General features: G+C 43.8%; 1 protein-coding gene and 1 long non-coding RNA gene across 4 annotated transcripts in view; one reads left to right on the top strand and one right to left on the bottom strand.

Annotated features, from left to right (window-relative positions):
* Nucleotides 1-16,256, top strand: part of LOC109532345 (uncharacterized) — a 27,094-nt gene extending 10,838 nt beyond the window's left edge. For both annotated transcript variants that reach the window (XR_002171360.1, XR_002171361.1), the window contains one exon: nucleotides 15,907-16,256. This is a non-coding gene — a long non-coding RNA (uncharacterized LOC109532345). The remainder of the gene's footprint in view (nucleotides 1-15,906) is intronic.
* neurod2 (neuronal differentiation 2) lies at nucleotides 13,621-18,689 on the bottom strand. Of its 2 annotated transcripts, none has more exons than XM_019897206.1 (2): nucleotides 17,896-18,689; nucleotides 13,621-15,344 (listed from the first exon to the last, which is right to left on the bottom strand). In XM_019897206.1, exon 2 carries the CDS (start codon nucleotides 15,335-15,337, stop codon nucleotides 14,246-14,248), a length of 1,092 nt encoding a protein of 363 aa, XP_019752765.1. In that variant the 5' UTR covers nucleotides 15,338-15,344; nucleotides 17,896-18,689; the 3' UTR covers nucleotides 13,621-14,245. The 2 variants fall into 2 exon arrangements, with proteins under 2 accessions (XP_019752765.1, XP_019752754.1); XM_019897195.1 differs by having other exon boundaries at nucleotides 18,077-18,687.
* Nucleotides 18,690-20,305: the final 1,616 nt, after the last annotated feature.

Below are 20,305 nucleotides of genomic sequence, written 5' to 3'. Positions count from 1 at the left end.
ACACACACACACACACGCACACACACACACACACACACACACACACACACACACTTTCCCCGTCTTCCTCCTCTCTGGCGGGGGCATCGAAGGGGTGAAGTGATCTGTGCGAAAGCCTCCTGTTCGATGCGCTGAGGCTGAGGAGGATTGTGGGTAGCGGCTGTCTGCAGGGGTTGGGGTGGAGGGGTGGGGCGGCGGCGGTGGTGTAGTAGAGTCAGTGATGAAGGGGAGGGGTGGGATGGGTTGCCGGGGCGGGCGGCAGCAGATGGCGTGCCACACTGCGAGGGCCGTCGGCTGGCATCCAGAAGAGGAGGAGGAGGGAGCGAAGGGATTGGAGGGGCACCGCTCCCAAAGTGCCAGCAGGCATCAGGGGAAAGAGAGCAGGGAGGCAGAGGTGAGGGGCTTCAGCGGGAGACGAGGCTGCTAGACATTGTCAGATTAGAGCTCATAAACGGGATTGTGCCGCTAATTGCGGAAGAAGGACAACAACTGCCGCCCACTTGTCTTTCAAGTCCAAGTCACAAGCCGTGGTTTGACCTTCCATGCGGTGTCTGAAGATGGCCTCCTACCGGAGCGTGACTCTGGCGTCGGGTCACGTACAGCATGACAAGCTGATCTGATGTGACACAAGTTTGGCAGGCCTGGCGTCAAGGTGGCGCAAGACTGACACCGGGTTAGCAAGATCATTGTTTTCCACGTATGTCCACTTGACACTTTAGACCAGGGGTGTCCAGACTTTTTCTTCCAAGGGCCTCGTAAGGCTCACGTACATTTTTCAGCTTCAATCTATTCACAGTACGCTAAAACCAATGCATCAGGGTCGGTAAGTGTATGATTAGCAAGTGTACAATATCCATTGTTTTGACATATCGATGTCAGAGCAAGTGACAAAATGGCCGCCACCTGAGATAGATAAAACGGGAGGATTTTGCTGCTTGTTTCGTGTTCCATAAATGCAGTATTAATCATTATGCTGTGATTAGACTGGTGGAGCTGCATCAAACAGATTATTGTTAAGACTTTGATACACCATCACTTTCTGTAGGCATAAAAAGCAGGATTACATCAGATGGCATTCAATCATTTTTAACTAAAACTAGACTGTGCTGAAATACGTCCTCTTTCGTTCTTTCATATCTACACAAAAAAATACACATTTAATAATATATAAAAGCTTGAAAAAAATCATTTTAAAGACAATGTAGTTTCTCTTCTTTTGAGGAAAGCCTAAACAAGTAAAGCTCTTGATTCCTTCTAAGAGCCCAGAATGGCGCTGTCAACAAGCGTTCTTGAACGCGGCTAATATTTTGTTTGCGGAAAGCAAGCGCGGCCTAATTTAAAAAAAAAAAAAAAACGTAATTTTGGTAAACATGACAGAAGAGCGACGCGACGAAACACGGCATCAAAAGGCTCGCGCAGCTGCCGTGCCCGTTTGTTTTTTCGCCTGGAAAACTCCCGTCACGCTCACTCCAGAGACCGGGCGGTAAATATTTCATCTCCCGTTGTCATTTCGCATTCACACGTGCACGTGGGATGCTAATGCTAACCCACATCTTCCAATCTGTGCTCGAGTACCATAAATGCAGTATTAATCATTATGCTGTGATTAGACTGGTGGAGCTGCATCAAACAGATTATTGTTAAGACTTTGATACACCATCACTTTCTGTAGGCATAAAAAGCAGGATTACATCAGATGGCATTCAATCATTTTTAACTAAAACTAGACTGTGCTGAAATACGTCCTCTTTCGTTCTTTCATATCTACACAAAAAAATACACATTTAATAATATATAAAAGCTTGAAAAAAATCATTTTAAAGACAATGTAGTTTCTCTTCTTTTGAGGAAAGCCTAAACAAGTAAAGCTCTTGATTCCTTCTAAGAGCCCAGAATGGCGCTGTCAACAAGCGTTCTTGAACGCGGCTAATATTTTGTTTGCGGAAAGCAAGCGCGGCCTAATTTAAAAAAAAAAAAAAAACGTAATTTTGGTAAACATGACAGAAGAGCGACGCGACGAAACACGGCATCAAAAGGCTCGCGCAGCTGCCGTGCCCGTTTGTTTTTTCGCCTGGAAAACTCCCGTCACGCTCACTCCAGAGACCGGGCGGTAAATATTTCATCTCCCGTTGTCATTTCGCATTCACACGTGCACGTGGGATGCTAATGCTAACCCACATCTTCCAATCTGTGCTCGAGTACATACACAAAAACACTCGAGTGTATGCATGCAGACGAGTGAGGCCGCACTCCTGGGCCGATTGTTTGACCTAGTTGTTGTGAAAACCCACGTTTGACACTTTTCGTGGAGCTTGGTGGCAGCTTTTTGAGGTGATTGCTTTGTTTGCATTCGGGCACCTGGCATCACCTGTATGTGTTGCAGAAAATGAACCAGCGTCTCATTAAGGAGCACCTTCAGCCGAGCGTGCACACACGCAGACGCACAAAAACATCGCAACCCAAGAAGGTTTGAACAGATGTTGAGGAATTTAAGATGCAGAAGGGAAGTGGGACTCCCCCCATGGTGTACTCCACCTTTTTCCGCACACACGCACGCTCACACACATTCAGTTTCATACTTCACATCGGGGCTGAGCAAACTTGGTGCTCAGGTGCTACATTTGGTTTTGAAAACGGGGGTCAGGCCAGGTTATTCCGAGATGAGGGGGGGAAAAAACAAACTTGATGCTTTTTTTTTTTCTTTTTAAAATATTTATTGTCATTTTGAAATTGGATTATTTTTAGATTTCAACAAAACCAAAACATTTGTGTAAAAAAACAAAAACGTTGACAAGCATTCACTATAATGTTTTACGAAAAATGGGGGGAGATGGCAAAAACATCCCAGAAAAACAGCCCCCCTTCAAAAAAAAAAAAAAAAAAAATCCTCAATGTGAATCGACAGGTGCCATACAGCAAGTGATTGATTTGGCTATAATTAATTGCAGTTATTGAAAGATATTTGGGGGGGACAAATTTAATTTTATTGATATATTTTTGAAAATATATCAATTAAAAAAAAGGTTAGTTTATTTTAACAACAAAACAATTGATCTTCATTTTAAAATTGTATTGTCTATTTGTCATTTAGTCACTTTTAATGTTGTTGATTTTTTTTTTTTTGGAGGGGTTCATTTTAGCCTATTAAAATGGATAATGAAATAAAACAGCAAAACGAACGCAACAAATATCGCCGGATATCAGAACTGTGCGTGCTTCTAAGTGGCTCGTGGGCCATACTTTGCCCACCCCCTGCGCCACATTTATCTCCATATTTTACAACACAAAGATGCATCTTGCGCACATTCAGCACGTGTATGTGCACAAACACGTACACTGCCCCCGCAGCGCCCCCCGCCCACCCCCCCGCCTCCAGGGCTCGGCCCCCACTCCCTCTCATAAGAGGGCACCATGTGGCACTTTATTCCCCCTGGCACGAGGCAGCCCCTCTGCCAGCCCCACATTGTCCGCTGCCAATGGGGTGCGCGTGTAGGTGACACATCGTTTTTCCAATCGTGGCAAAATTTCCACTCTTTGTCAAAATTCCAGTCGCTAAAATATTGTTTTAAAATGCTGACGTGTGTGGAAATTTAGCGTAGACAAGTTGCTCCAAATGATCCGATTTCTTGGCAAAGCTGAAGACCTTGTGAACTAAATTTCCTTGCCTCTGCGTTGTACAATCTTGCCTCCTTCTCTCAAGGACCTTTCAATTTTGGTTTTAGTTATGTTATTCGTTTTCATTCACTATCATGATCTACGGCCAATTTTCTGGTACTATGTGCAACCTACTGGTTTGGAGTATGAAGTGCAAGGCACTGCCTTGTTAATAAGAACACTGAGTAAAGGTTTTCGTCATACAGTGGTACCTTATTTTATCATTTTATTTGTTCTGTCGCCTAACCGGTACCTACATTTACGCTCTACTTTTTTTTTTTTTTCACTTCACTGCCTATTTAAAATTTACTTGCAACCCCTTCCACCCCTGAAAAAAAAAGCACAAAATGGGGGGTTGACCCAAAGCTTGTGCCTGAAGAACACCCCTCAAGATACCATTTCCTTGCCTTCTTTCATTAACCCTTTCATGCACAAATAATGATAACCTGTAACCTGATAAACCGTCCACTGTCGTAACCGCTGTCCCTGAAAGGGTTCAATGAATGCCAACTGTCTCAGAACAAAAAAAAACAAAAAAACAATAACTTTTATTTAGTGTAGCATTTGGTGTCATTATACTGGACTCTCCCATACAGGAGGCAATTGCATTATCACCAAACATGCTGTAAATATAATTTTTTTTTCTTTTTTTTAACGCATATTGTAAGCCGAGGGCACAAAAAAAGCAGCTTAATTTAATTACATTTGACGGAAAAAAACAAACCAAAACCCAATCAAATCACGATGTAACAGAATGCGCGACAGCTCGTGTCAACAACAAACGCAGCTGGGAATTACATAAAAGAAACAATTTGAGAAGGAAATGGACAGAAATACATAAAGCAAAGTGCTCAACGTTGAAATCATAAATAACAGCGAGATTAAAAGTTTGGAGTCGCAGAAAGTTTGCCCTGTAAACGTGTTTGTTCTAATAGAGCAAAATACCAGCGCCGTGGCACAGCTGCTCCGCGGGGCCCGACGGCGTCTCGCGGCGGCGGGGCTCTCGTTAGCCTCGTCTCCCTGCGCTGTGTGCTCGGGTGAGAATTAGCCGGCTTTAGCGCTCGCCTCGCCTGCTAATCCCTTAATCTACGATGGTGGAAGGAGGAGGAAGGATTTACTTCTTCTTGGCACTTCGGGAACAAACACAACAATCCAACCGCGGCAAACTTTTGATGGAACGATATTTCAAGAGTGAAGGGCCGCGTTGAACCTTGCAGCCCGTTGCTGTTTTCACCTCATTCAACAGTCGGGATGGATTTAGATTAGCACAGCCTGGGATTTGCTCCGTGTTCTCAGAACATTAAAGACCCTGTAAAGTGGTCACTTAGAATCAAGGCTCGTCTTGCAACCGTCACATGACCAAATTCACAAAACAGGTGAGCCATGATTGGTCTTTACCCTGGCCTGAGCAACTGTGATGTCATTTTCAGTCGACAGCAAGTGGCAAAAAAATCCGCCCTTTCAAAGTGTCATTATAAACCAGACAGTAATATATCAGCAAAATAATCTGTTGAAAAAAAATCGCTCTTTTCTGGCCTCATCATGTAGAACTCTTAAACTGATTTTATTTTATTTTTTAATGTACCACCAACCCGAGGACAAACAACCAATTAGGGACAGAAGGCGTGACAGATGAAGTGTCAGTCATTTTTTTTTGTGCACTCGCGGGCAAACTCATAGCCAGTCATCAACACCCCCCCCGACCCCCCCCCCCTTTGCGCTGACCTATTTCCTTGGGCTTCAAGAGCTTTGCTGAAACTATGGTGGAATATCCACCTCCGGTTAGCAGCAACAGTTTAAAAGACGGAAATGGACACAAGCCAGAGAAATGAAGTTCGGAAAATAATGAGTTTAGTTTAGGTCAAGTTTACTTGAAGTCCAGCTGAGTTCATCGAACAATCTTCGATCGAACAGGGTTTAGTTGACTTTGGGTTCAATGGAAGACTTTTGAAATGATTAGAAAGCGCCGATCGTGCATGTCATGAAGGAGTAGGCGAGTTCCAACCCATGGTTGAGGCCAAGCACACTCTAATGAATATCTAATGTACAGATGCACAGGAGCTCTTAATGCCCCCCTAATCCCCCCCACCCACCCCCAGCCCCGAGTGTCCTGAGCCTGTTAATCACAACCCTTTAAACCTTTAATCTGTCGCACTCCAACACGCCGACCTGCCAGCGCCCCACTGCACCACCCCGAAACCCGTCGTAGGGCTCCTCCCCTCCCCGCGCAGACACATGTGACATATTGAGCGCCTGCAGCCAGATTCTTCCCCATGAGCAGCATTCCAGAGCAGGCCGTCCCGCGGGAGCGTCGGTAGTTGGGGCTGAGTGGGTTTGGGGGGGGTGGGCGGTCATTGGCGGCGGGGGCGGGGTTGTTAATGGTAAAGTGTGCTGGGTCATGATGATTGGATTTATTCTCTGCTGCTACTTCAATGGGGGCGTGAGGGGGAGGCGTTCACAATGTTCATGTTTTTTTTTTCTTCAAGAAACGTCACGTGTAAATTATGGAATATATAAATAAAAAATACATTTTTGGCCATGTGCTAACCACTGGACCACAGGGCCGCCCATATGTGAAAGTCGCCATTCAAATGTAAAAGACAATTTAAACGATCAGCAATAGGGACGTAATGGGAATCCGCATGTGAAATCTCAACAACAATATGACAAATTATTTCACTTGACGTCTTTTCAGCGTAACATCGAATTGGGATGAAATGTTATTTTGGAAACCGTCAGGTTTTGGTTTTTTTTTTTTGTTTTTGTTTTTTGCGATTGCTGACAGACTTCTTTTATAATTGCACGAAAATGGAGGCTTTGCACGTGTCAAGAACAGCGCCGCATTAGCTACACATCTTTTGTTTTCTGTTTTTTCTGCCTTTTGTCCTCTCCTGGCTTTTATTTCTTCCTTTTTTTTCTTCATCCCCTTCTGCCTGCTGGTGAATCACACGCGTACATATTTGAACCTCATGTCCTGTCTCTCCTCCTCCTCATCCTCGCTCACGCATAAGGTGCACACGCGGTTCTCGCCTTGAAGAAAATACAGTGGAACCACGAAGGTCCACTGATTTATTCTTTTTTTTTCACATACGGAATGTTAAAATCAGAGTGGATTTGTTCCAATAATCTGTGATTAACGTCAAAGCTTTCACCGTGCGAGCAAAAAAATAATCGCATTTTAAATCGCAATCACAATATTGACCAAAAAAAAAAAAAATGCATTTATATTTGTATGTTTTTTTTTTTTGTTTTTGTTTTTTGCGATTGCTGACAGACTTCTTTTATAATTGCACGAAAATGGAGGCTTTGCATGTGTCAAGAACAGCGCCGCATTAGCTACACATCTTTTGTTTTCTGTTTTTTCTGCCTTTTGTCCTCTCCTGGCTTTTATTTCTTCCTTTTTTTTCTTCATCCCCTTCTGCCTGCTGGTGAATATTTCATTGGCAGTGTGAGGCTGGTACATTAACCAGCGGTGCCAGTCGAGCTCGCTGCTTGTGGCTGTATAAAAATAAACACACTCTAGTTGTAATGAACAGATGTCACAGAATTTAACCCCCCCACCCCCACAACGCACACGCGTACATATTTGAACCTCATGTCCTGTCTCTCCTCCTCCTCATCCTCGCTCACGCATAAGGTGCACACGCGGTTCTCGCCTTGAAGAAAATACAGTGGAACCACGAAGGTCCACTGATTTATTCTTTTTTTTTCACATACGGAATGTTAAAATCAGAGTGGATTTGTTCCAATAATCTGTGATTAACGTCAAAGCTTTCACCGTGCGAGCAAAAAAATAATCGCATTTTAAATCGCAATCACAATATTGACCAAAAAAAAAAAAATGCATTTATATTTGTATGTTTTGCTGCTTGCTCTGTTCGTTTTCAAAGTAGTGCTTTTCGATGCTAATTTCCGTTAGCCAGTGTATGACATTTTATATTATGTGCTAGCATAAAGCGCATTTTCTTAACATGAAGTTCCGGGGCTGCCTTGAGATGCGACTTGGAATTCATTCTGTGACCACATTTGCAATTCAAAGCACTCGTTCTATGTCATTTTTGCGGTCAAGTTCAACTCGGAGTGGCGAATGAAGAGCTTGAAGCAAGACGAGTTCGCCTCTTACCTGGAGAACTGTGTGAGCGAGCGTCTTCGTTTCCTTAGTGATGTTATAGTGATGATCTTTTTTTTTTTTTTGTTTGGCAACTCAAAACATTTACACTTGGTAGAAATGTGGATGTCAAATAATAAATCGTCTTTTAAATGCCATATTTATATTGAATATAATTTAATCAAATGTTTATACGTGTTAATATTTCAATATTTACAATAAAAAAAATTGACAAATTAGTAGAGAAAAGGCCATAAATGACAAACAATGAACGAATACAATATATTTTAGGAATTAACAGCCAAATGAATGCAAAAAATATGACAGGATGGTCAGCTTACGACTAATTTATTTTGCCCACCCGTGTTTTAGATGCTTGCTGAGCCGAACTCTCATGTGACGTCACCCATTTTATTGTTCTATCGCGCCAGTCATTTTTACACGCGGCATTCATGACATCGCGCAATATCCCTTGTTGCCATCCGTGCCCATTTTGATGCCACGCGTATTTACGTGTGTGTGTGTGTATGTGTGTGCGCCCGCGTGCGTCTGTGCATGCGTGCCCATCCATCCCACTTGTCAACATCCCGCTCTTTTTTTTTTTTTCCCGCCCCGCCATTGAGCGTGTGCCAGCGTAGTGTGTTTGCTGGCTGACAGCAGCCAAGGAAAGACCATTGTTCTCCTCGTACCCGGAGACCCTCCCCTGCCAAGTCTGAGATGAGAGGCGCTCTCCAGTGCTAACTCCCTCGCAGTCGGGCATCACGCGGCAAAACACACACACACACACACACACACACACACACACACACACACACACACACGTACACATTGATGCCAGGTGGGAGGGTGATAGCATGCTAAAACTTGGTCAGATACATCAAGAGAGGTCTGTTTGGTACCCACACTGTTAAAAAAAAGTCATTTCAATAGGCCTCAGTGTATTTGTTAAATTAGTAAGTCATACAGGGTTGCAACTATTTTTACTAGTATGAGTCAATATTAGTCATGTTAATTGGTCAGACACTTGTCCAAAGACAGTCAGTTTTTTCTTGTTTTGACCACAGTGTAATGTTTTTTAGTTCATGGTCATCCTAACCAAATTGTTCCTCTCCACAAGTAACGGTCAAATCAGAAAGTAATATGTGAAGAATGATTCCCGCTCGACCTCAATGTTGTATGGTGTTCCACAGGGCTCAATTTTGCGGCCCTTGCTGTTTTCATTGTATTTGTTGTCTCTGGGTTCCATTTTACGAAAGCACGGTATTTCATTTTACAACACGTGAGAGACGAGTGTTCAAGAGTGTTAATGGATTTGTTGTCACACTATTTTCACCACTTTCACCACAATGCATAAAAATTCAGACGACATCTAAAACCTTTTTCTCTCTGCAGCCTGTCAGCCACGATAGCACAACATTCGGTGTCGGCATCGTTTCCGGTCTGCAGCTGACAATAATTTTGCCCCCTTTATGTTGACGAGTTATTCTCTTTAATTCTTATTTCACAAGTACTATTAATCTGAGTTTTGTTTGTGCTGCAATATCTAATGTATTGTACCCCTTGAAATGATACTTGAATCAGGAAGTAAAAAACATAACAGGAAGTGATGGGCAGGAAGCGAGATGGTAAAAAGTGATGGTCAGGAGGAAATGATTGAGAGTTTAGGAAGTGCTGGTCAGGGGCATGAACTGGCTCTCAGAAGCGGGAGACTGGAAATGACCTATGACCATTGCAGTCAATGAAGTGGGGAGACAAAGTAGGCGAAGCGTAGGTAGGGTTTGGGAGAAGGGTTCGAGGCAGAGTGTAGGGGGATGATCAGTGGGGTATGCTCAATGCCGTGTGACAGGTCCAGCTGGGAGAGCGTCCCCCCGCAATCCCTCCTTCCCCCCAGCACTGCAAACTGGTCAATATGGAGGCCAATTACTGCTGCCCATGTGACCACGAGGGCATCATCCAAACCTATCATAACGGACCCACGCGCACGCCATCTGTGCAGACCAGCAACCAAAGCCCGCCCCTCACCCAGCCATCTCATCCAGTTGTGTCCCTGTGCACGCTCCTACTTAACCTCCTAAACTGAGGCCAGACGCCCCCACCCCTGCACTGACCCCACACCTCCACGTCACACTGCATTCCGTGAGGATGAGGACGAGGATGAAGAGCAAGGTGCTCATTCGTCAAGAAATGAAAAGACCGTTTTGGTTGCCCTCGTGCATGCACATCTGCCAGATGTTGCCCCTCCGCCTCCCCCCAATGTTCCTGGCCACCCGCCAAAAAGACCCCCTTCACCCCCTCCCCGTCCTGGAATCTCTCCCTGGAGCAGGACCCTCAGCTCTTCATCTTCTTCTTCTTCACTTGAGTGTGCGCAAACACGCAGATGTTGCGGAATGTCATCTGCATCATCATCCTCCTCATCATCAGTTTGTGCACTTTTTTCCCCCTCTTTATTTATTGGTGCATTTTTTTTTGGGGGGGGGGTCCTTGACATATTGCTAATATGCAAGTCGACAGTGGTGCCACCAAAAACGGTTGGTTCAAAAATAACCCAAATTGGGTCAAAAAAGGAATTGACCCCACTTTTGGGATTAAATGAATAACTCACAAATTAACACCAAAAATGGGATTGTACTAAACAAAACAACCAAAAATATTGGTGATCTATTTGACCCAATTTTGGGATGGGCGAAACACATAACCCAAAAAGTTGGGTGAGTCCCTCTTTGAGCCAGTTGAGGTTTTTCTTGACCTAACTGTTTTTAGTCTTGAGATACGGGTGACTCAATTGAAATTTTCAAGATACAAGATGCCATTCTGGTTTGTTATTTTGTTGTTGTTGTTTTTTTTTTGGGGGGGGGGCTAGAATGGATTCATGGCATTTCCATTCTTCTTGATGGCAAAAGATGATTTGAGATGCTTTTTGAGCTCCCCAGAACAAATTCAACTTGGATTTCAAGTTACCACTGTATTTTTATTATTCATTCCATCCTTACTATACTTCATTGTTCTTACTAAGAATATTGCAGAAGAGCACACACACACACACACACACACACACACACACACACACACACACACACACACTTGTATGTATTTATTTATTAATTATCTGGTCTTCTGGTGGCTAATTGGACTTCACACCATTGTACTTGTGACATTTTGCTCATGGCCATGTCGGACAAACACACTCTCAAGTTTGAGTGAGAAAGAGAGTGGGCCGGCTGCACGGTACATGATAATTTAAACAGCGAGATCACTCACACACACACACACACACACACACACACACACACACACACACACACACACACGCACGGTGTCACTGCAACTTTAAGCTAGAGTTTATTCACGAGAGGAAAAAAAAACAACATGCAGCAAAATCAAAAAGAAGAAGAAAGAAAGACTTGTGCTTGTGATACTGTGGGGTGGAAATATAAAAATAGAAAATACGTGGAAACAAGACTTCAGTGTGCAGGATGAAAATACAAATCGGAATATTTCTAAATGCCGCATGTGCACTCGCTGTTGGATAATGAACAGATGCTTATCTCCCCCCCCCCCCCAAAAAAAAAATTCTGCAAGGAGACATGGATGATGGAACCCCCCTCCTAGCACTCCCGCTTTGGCCCGCGAACCGCCGCTGCCACTGCGGGGGAACATTAAGGGACTTGGCTCGGTGTACTGCCTAGATCTCTCTCTCTCTCACACACACTCACACACACACGCACACGCACCCGCACACGCACACACTGGACTGCGAAGGCTGTACCTCTCCGCACAAATAAGGCCTAGACGTGCACAAAACAGGAATATATCAATTTAAACTAGAAAATTGAACAACATTAAAAGCAATATAACCGTTATATGTTTGCGGAATCTTTTTTTTTTAAAACAGCGGCAATGAAAGGGCAGCATCGAAATGTTGTGATTCCTCCTCGCCTATTCGCCCTTAACGATTTACCATATAGAATGTTCAAACTATATTGCGTTGTCATCAATATAAATAGAACGTATGCATTTTGTTTTATGTGGGGAGGGGGGAGGCCTTGTAATGAACATTTCCGGGATTAAAATGAAATGCATGTAGTTGATGTGCAAAAATAGAATAAAATGCATCAAATAAAATTAGGGATAAATTTGACAGTTTTGCCTAATAATGTTTTAAAATCGGCGCTAGTTGCACAACCGCAAAGGTGAGTTTGCTGCGTTCAAAGGATCGAAGCGGGCCTTTGTAAGGCCGTACTCCATTCAATTCGCGGGTGGTCACGATGAAACGGCACTTTTATTTTATTTTTTTTGCAGGGAGGGGCGACATATGGGTCCTGAGGCACCGGTCCAAACCCAGTTGACGTGGCAACGGATGCACCAGATTGTCTATTATATTTTGTGTTTTGTGTGTGTGTTTTTGTGTGTGTGTGATGATACAGTAGAAGGTTGGCTTCTCCAGTGACGTTTTCTGAACTTGTAAATTATTGTAAATCAATGAAAATTCCAAAATCGATGTTATATTTGTGAAATGTAACCACTGCTTCTTTTTGTTCCGATCGTTGAAATTTAATAATGCTCATTGAAAGTTAAAAAAAAAAAGTATAGGCCTACACAAAATGGCGGAATTTAATTAACCAACAACACAATCTTAAAATAACGCATGTGACATACATCGAAAATATTACAGAAAAAATATGCGTTTGTTTTCCAAATTACCCGGTTGACCTTGAACGCATCACTGGCCACTATAAATGAGCCCCTTTGTAAATCCACCATGATTTTTTTCCGCGTGAAATAAGACGCGTGCGCGCGGGCACACGCAGATTTGTATTTTTAAACGACTGTTTTGTAAAATATTACGATATCTGGCACGCGTGACGATCTCGCTCACTTTTGGCGCCGAGTTACCTCGCGCGGGGAGCAGAACAATGCCAACGCGGGGGAAGGAGGGTCTCATGCACGAATCGCTTCATTAAAAATCTGATCGAAGTGAGGGGAAATATGATGCGAGTGAGCAATAACGGCAATAAATCAAGTTGCGCAAGCTCATAGTTGATCATTTTATTGTATTTTTTTTTTCTTATGCCACACAGTTTGGTTGAATACAAAGTTTAAAGACTGGATGGGAAAATTAATAAATAAGCACACGGAGGATCCCTTCATTTCCATTCACGATACATTTCAACAATAGGGGGGAACACAATAATAAATAGACGTGCAGCAGCAATAATAAATAATTTCTGAAGTGAAAATGGGAAAGATTGGGTGTAACGGGTCAGTTCAAGAAGGATCAAGAATAAACGACAGGAGGAGAAATGAGGAAACGATTTTTTTTTTGTGTGTCTGCTTTTGCATAGATGCCAAATAACAGATTTGAGCAAAGGAAAGAAAAAAAAACAGCCCTCAAAGCTGTTTGATCATTTAATGAACATGAAAGAAAAGGGAATTAAAAAAATCACACATCACCTCCTGCAAATATTCATGTAGTGTACGATTCTCCAGTGGCCAAGTGGCAAATAAACAATATAAACGATCACCAACACAAATACAAAGTATTTTATTTCTCTTTGAAACGGGGCTGCAGCTCTTGATTATTTTTATCATCGATTATTCTCTTGATTAATCAATGACTTGGGGAAAAAAAAGTATAAAAACCAAACCAATAACTGAATCCGAATTAACTTGTGCACTTTCGACTTCAAGTAATGTCCTGTTTGTGATTAAAAGTGTGGCCTTTTATTTTGGTCTGTAATGATTCAGAAAGTCGGCAAAAATGTCGATCACTTTTGTCCAAAGTAAAGGCAAATGTTTCGTTTTGATTCAACACAAAGCTAATAGACTATCACTGCCTATTCAAAAAACTCAAAAAAAAAAAATACCTGCGTGAACTCAAAATTTCAAGGCAACAAACTTCAATACGATTTTAAGATGGCCAACTCAGCAAAATATTTTTTAATTTTGATGAAGTTTTACTTTTGTGAAAATTGGCTTTCCTGCATTTAATAACAAAAATATGAAAGTTTACAGAACGGTTGTGAAAGGTAAAACAACTCAGCACAATGTGCTTGCTTTGATGTGCTAACATTGTTGTCATAAACGTCAATAATTTGTATTTTTAAGTTATTCCAACTTGTTTCGAAACATATAAGAAATACAAGTTTCATTTGTTACAGTGTACAGAAATCTCAGAATGTTTACCGTTGAGAGGCGAAAATTCTGGGCATCAGGACAATTTTAAATAAAAAAAAGCCATCTAAACGAGTAATCGAATCCTTTTAAAATAACGATTAATCGGATATTCGATTGGTCGTCGATTAATCGTTTTACATCTCGTTTGAAAATAAAAGTGCACATTACACATCTCCGTGTCGAGTGGTGGCGCATGTTTTCACGAATCATTTCCCTGACGATTCCAAACAACAAGAAAAGAAAAAAAGTCAAATTAATGAAGCGTGAGTTAAGATTGTGGGCAGCAAGGGGGCGCTCTATCGCTCGGGTTTAGTTGTGGAAAAAGGCATTAAGTTCGTCGTAGGCGGGCGCGCGCTCGTGGTGCAAGTGCATGTCGTGGTAAGGCAGAACGTTTTCCGAATGAATGGCGCCGCGTGCCCCCGAGGAGCCGAACACCAGGTTGTGGGCGCCGCCCCCGCCGGCCCTGGAGCCGGGCAGGCCCGAGTAGTGCATAGAGTAGTGGTACGCCTTGTCGTGGTCGGGTGACGCCGCGCCTTGGTGCTTGAGGGCAAAGTTCCCGTTGACACACAGCGGCGGGCTGAGGGGCCCCTCATACTCGGGGCTGTTGTACTCCGGGGAGCCGCCGCCGCCGCCATAAGCCGAGTCGTACGCGGGGCAGTAGCCATGCGAGCCTAGCGGGTGCGAGTTCGAGCCCTGGCGGCAGTGCGGGCTGGACAGTCGGGCGCACTGGTATGGGTACGAGTGCATGGCGAAGGAGCCCGAGCCGTAGCGCGCCCCCTCAGGACACTGCTGCTCGGTCAGGAAGTTTCGCGAGTTGAGCTGCAGGCAGCCGGCCACCAGGTTGGTGGTGGGCTGCGAGAGACCCTTGCACAAGGTCTGGACATAGGACACCAGGTCCGGCCGCTTGCCCGAGCGCAGGATCTCCGACAAGGCCCAGATGTAGTTCTTGGCCAGGCGCAGCGTCTCGATTTTGGAGAGTTTCTGCGTCTTGGAGTAGCAAGGCACCACCTTGCGCAGGTTGTCCAGCGCCGAATTGAGGTCGTGCATGCGGGTGCGCTCGCGGGCGTTAGCCTTGATGCGGCGCATCTTGGAGCGCTCGATGCGGGCCTGCGTCATCTTGCGCTTCTTGGGGCCCCGCTTCTTGGGGCGCTCGCCCTCCGTGTCGTCACCGTCGCACTCATCGTCCTCGGCACCATCGTCCTCATCCTCATCGTCCTCATCCTCGCCGGCGTGCTCAGAGTGCGTCCGGCTCCCGCCCCGCAGTTCGGAGGAGGCGTCCATGTTATCCCGCGTGTCGCCGTCGTCCTCTTTGATCTTTTCGTCGTCGCTGTCGTCCGCCCAGCCCGAATATTTCTGCACGTCGGGGAGCAGTGAGGGATCGTTGAAAAGCCTTGTCAACATTTTGCCTCTGGGAGAGAAGGGAAAAGGAACACAAGCTATTAAATCGTAATCGCAATACCAAGGGAAAAAAAAGATCGCAATAATTTTTAAAAATACTTCATTCCTACCTTGAATGCATCAGACATTTTTGTTTCTGATTCACACGACAATAATTCATTGTACATTTGCATTTAACTAATTGCGAATTTTTAACTTTTCCTGTTAGCCACTAAATCACCTTCGGTATTTCAGCACTTTGTGAAATGCCCCCAAATGCCACAAGGTGGCGCCAAAGTGTCATTGAAATAGGAAATTATGAGTTTTTCCAGGGAACTATGTTGAAATGATGCATCTCGACTGTGAGACAATCTTTGTATGTTGGGGCGGGGGGGGGGGGCTATGTTTAGGCTGGGTTGTTATGGAGAGTCTTCACCGAAAGTGTACATTTTTGTCAATTGTCAATATAAGCAATTAAAAAATAAGTTTCAGGGGCGACATTTTGAATTATTTGTGGGTTTAAAGGGGGGGTGGGTATTCTGCAAATATGCTCACTCCCTGACTGCCCATTTTTTTCTGTTTTTCTTTTTCAGGTGCAAATGGCAAATGTACAATTACGTTTTGCTGAAAGAAAACTAGAAGGTGCTATCCGGAAGTACAACACATCACAGAGGAAGGCAAGTTTTCCAAAGCAGAAGAAGATGACAGATTCCCTGAGCTCCACCATTACGACAGGTGCACCTTCGCTGGCATCAGAGCTATGTTTGAAGCAGATTCTTCAATTTGCGATCTTGGCTCTCCAGCAGCATTGATGTATTTTTATGTCTGCAGTAATTTAATATGGAACAACTTTAAAGTATAAATTGTTGACATTTGGGGCTACAATGTTCGCACAACAAAGCAAGCAAGTTGTTTCCTCCAGCACAATTTGCCGAGCTGTTTTTACTTATATCTTTAAATTGGAAGGGGGTGGGAGGCATTGCGAGGGACAACCGTTCTGTAAACTCTTATTTCTTTGTTGCGATATGCGGGAAATGCTATTTTCAAAACCGAGTCCATATTTGAGACACACCGTAAATTAAGTATTTGTTTTTACACATTGTACTCTGGTAAGAGTGGGGGCAAGTGGGGAGCGGGGTGGGGGTAAAGGGGGCACACTACAGGTCCCATGAGGGGGTGAGAAAGGGAAGAGGGAGGCCGGGCCGCCCACATCCACTCCTGGCTGCATTCCAACACTATTCATCCCGAACACATCTTGTCACAGGACGACAGAAGGACCACCACCACCCCCCCCCCACACCAAAAAATGAAAATCCTAATCTAATTGGGTGTATTGCCTCCTGTAAAATGACTCTAAATATTACATTCATGCTGCAAAATTACATTATTGAATTAAAACAAATCAATAATGTAATCACAATAAGCAAAAATAATTTCAGTGCTTTAATTTTCATCTTGTTTTTAAATTGTGAACCTTCCTGTTCTGTTTTTTTTTTTTTTGGTACACATTTTGTGAATATTGAAAAATCACGTGGTATAAAAGCAACGCGTTTTACATAAAATTTTAGATTTTCAATGTTGATTTTGCAATCTATTTTTTTGCCATTTGGATAATATGAAGTATTGAAATTGGAAAGGAAACCCAAAAAAGGGTGTGTGACCCACGGATAACGTAATAGTCTGCCTCTCCCCCCCAAAAGTGTATAAATTGGATATTTTTACATTACACCCCCCTTTAACATACAATGTACATTTAAAAAAATATTTCGCAAATATAGAAGTAGAAGGAAATACAAAGGCCATTTGTTTTTAACTTAAAAACGGGCCCACTGACCTCAGCAAGAAAATGCATAAAATAAATAACAGTGTTACAATTTAGCCTTCACCATATGATTAATTGATTCCAAAAAATGTATTTTACAGCTCTGCAAAAATGTAAGGCGGTCGAACACTTTTGGGTAATTATCTTTACGTGTGTGTGTGTGTGTGTAAGTGTGTGTGTGTGTGTGTGTGTGTGTGAGCACGCCAGGGGCAAAATCTACTTTTAAAACCACACACTCGCGTCTGTTTTCGTCGCGGCAATTAGAAGCAAAAACAATTAACAGGCCAAGCATGCAAAAACATGAAATTGATTTCACTGCACGCATGCGTACGCCTTTACAGATGGACACATGCTTGTCGGGCTTTTAGGGCTCGTGAAATATATAATAGTGGGCCGTGGGCTGTGATTTAATGAAGGACCCGAGACGTGGGTGTACTTTCAAGGAGCCGGTGAACGATGCAAATACATTGTCAGAGAAAAATCTATCATTTCACAATCAAAACTATTGCGTTGATATGAACGTTAATGACGTTTGATAGATTCATTTACAAATCATGTCAACAAACGAAAACATGATTTGTAAATCATCAAATCTGTAAATTTCACTGCATACTGAGTCCGTATTAATTAGCCGGAGCCTTGTTCTAATCGAAAACTGCCCATTTAAAACGCATCCAGACGGAACGTAACGCGTGCTGGGTGTTTATTAAATGAACGACAAAAGCAGTCCGTCATTTTAGAGAAAAACAACATCGCTTACCCATCGACATGAATTAACCTGATGTCATTAGAGAGAAGTGGCGATTCAGCTAGTATCCATCCGCACAAAACACGTTGAACGCACGCGAATTGATTCCATTGATTCCCCCCAAAAAAGGTGCGTTCGAGAGCATCCGTAAAACGCAATATTGTCTCTCCCCGGCGTTCGCTCGCAAACTCACCTGCGCTTGAGCTCTTCTCGCGGGATGGGAGGGGAGGGGGTGGGGGCCCAGTAGCCAAGAAAAAAAGGAAGGGGTGGGGTCGCTTTTTTTTTTTCTTTTTTTTCTTTCAGACCACCATCTTCAGGGACCGGAGCGGCATGGTCGCTCCGCGTCGGCGTGCAGGTGCATACGGCGCGCGGGCTCTTCCTTCACTGGGTGCCTCGGCCCCCCTTCCTCCGCCCCCTCCGCGAGAAAGGGTGAGCACAAGAAAGAGAGAGAATGAGGGAGAGAAAGAGAGAGAAGAGAGGAAGGTTACGTAGCAGCTATAAGGCTGCGATGCCAGCGCCCATATGGCTGCACGTCACTGGCAAGAGCCATCACATGAGGGGTCGGCTGATTGACATGCGCCCGCATTCGGAGGGATCTGGCCTCCCTGGAGGGGTGGAGCGAGAGGGATGGAGAGACATAGACGGAGAGCAAGAGAGTGAGGAGGAGGAATAGGAGGGCTTCGCCATCTGTCGCCACACTAGTGCGCACAAAGGCAGCAGAAAAACAAAACAAAACACACACACACACATAAACCTACACTGTAAACCCGAATTAGTGAGCAGAACTCAAAAAAAGTGAGGCAATAAATTGCCTCTTTTTTTTTTTTTGGGAGTTGGTGAACTCAAAAGTTCTCGTTCTCTGAACTTCAGTGTTTCGATTAGGTTCAACTTATATTTTTTGATATAGTTACTCAAAAACTTTCAGTTAGAGCAACTCAATTGTTCTATGCTACTTACTTATAAATGTTAGTTTTCAAAATTTTATTTATGAAGTGAACGGAACAATCTCTAATTGCCTCACTTTTTTTTGAGTTTGTGAACTCAAAAGTTCTCGTTCTCTGAACTTCAAGGTTTCGATTAGGTCCAACTTATATTTTTTGAGATGGTCACTCAGAAGCTTTCAGTTAGAGCAACTCAATTGTTTCTATGTTACTTATAAATGTCAGTTTTCAAAACTTATTTTATTAAGTAAGCTGTACTCAAATCTTTTAATTAATTTGAACATTCGGGTTTACAGTGTACAATCAAATAAAATGGTGGAGCACCCAAAAAAAAAAAAATGTTCGACTGAACCTCCTTTAAACTAAGGTCTTTATTATTACACAGGTCACCCTTATTATGGATAGTATATGCATTGCATGGCTAACCGCATTAAGCAGATCACCCGCTATTAAATCATATTAACACAAGCGATTAATCAGTTTAGCGTCCGCATAAGACTGTAGGCGGCTTATCGTACAATTACATCAATTAAGTGGAGAAGGTGCAGCCTGCCACACTGCGGGCCACTGGTGGGTGGAGGTGGGGGGAGGTTTGGGAGAATGCATTAGAAGCGCATTAAGGCCGCCCGAGCAGAAGGCATATTGTTTATTTATTTACCTAATTGGATCCAATGATGCCATGCGGAAGCCTCGGTCGGCGTTTTGTTTTCGTTGACCCATTTGAGGGGAAAAGCTCTGGAAAAAAAGGGCAAGTGACCTTACCTTACTGTGAATTCGGGAGGGAGGAGGGGTGTCGTGGAATTCAAGAGTTATTCCGCCATTTTGTGCTCTTCTGGGAAGATTTTTGGGGTGGTGAGATCACCGAGAGAGATTTATGTTCTTCCACACCGAACTCTTCCGATGGCAAATTGGCTCCCTAGGAATATACAGGAAGGGCTGCTGTTTTGGTTAGCAGGCCACTCGCTGTTAAGACTTTCATTCTGGCAAGGAAGCCATGAGCTCCAAGACGCTACACTTGAAACTGGCAAGTTGTTGCTGTTTTTCGTTAGCAAATCGGCTCAGCAATTCACTATTTCAGGTTTAAGTGAACTATAGTCAGTCTTTTTTTTTTTTTAAACAACTTCACTTCCATTTCTCTACCGTTTAATGGTGTCTCACGTGCTGAGGTGATGATACGGGCCGCAGGTGTGCCAATCGTGAAGGAGGGGCACGTCTCCGTGTGAGGGAGAGTTGGCACGGGGTGGCACCCTGGCTGGCCCCCTTCGCCTCCTGAGCGCCCATTTTTTGTCCGTCCCTGCACTGAGATCTCTATTTAGTGTGTATTAGTGGAGCTAATGCGGGAGAAATGAGCTCTATGACCGCCTCGTCCAATTTGGCTGGCGAAGAGTGTGTCGTCAGGCCGAGGGAGGCGGTGACATGGCGGCGATACAAGCTAGTTGCATCGCCCCTGTGTGTGTGTGTGTGTGTGTGTGTGTGTGTGT

Source organism: Hippocampus comes, unplaced genomic scaffold, assembly GCF_001891065.2.
Source record: "Hippocampus comes isolate QL1 unplaced genomic scaffold, H_comes_QL1_v1.1 scaffold10, whole genome shotgun sequence".
NCBI classification, from domain to species: Eukaryota; Metazoa; Chordata; class Actinopteri; order Syngnathiformes; family Syngnathidae; genus Hippocampus; species Hippocampus comes.
The sequence above is the reverse complement of the archived record's forward strand: the minus strand, read 5'-3'. Positions and strand labels throughout refer to the sequence as shown.

Coding starts and splice junctions, on each gene's coding strand:
- neurod2 (XM_019897206.1), bottom strand. CDS start 15,337: ATGTTGACAAGGCTTTTCAACGATCCCTCACTGCTCCCCGACGTGCAG.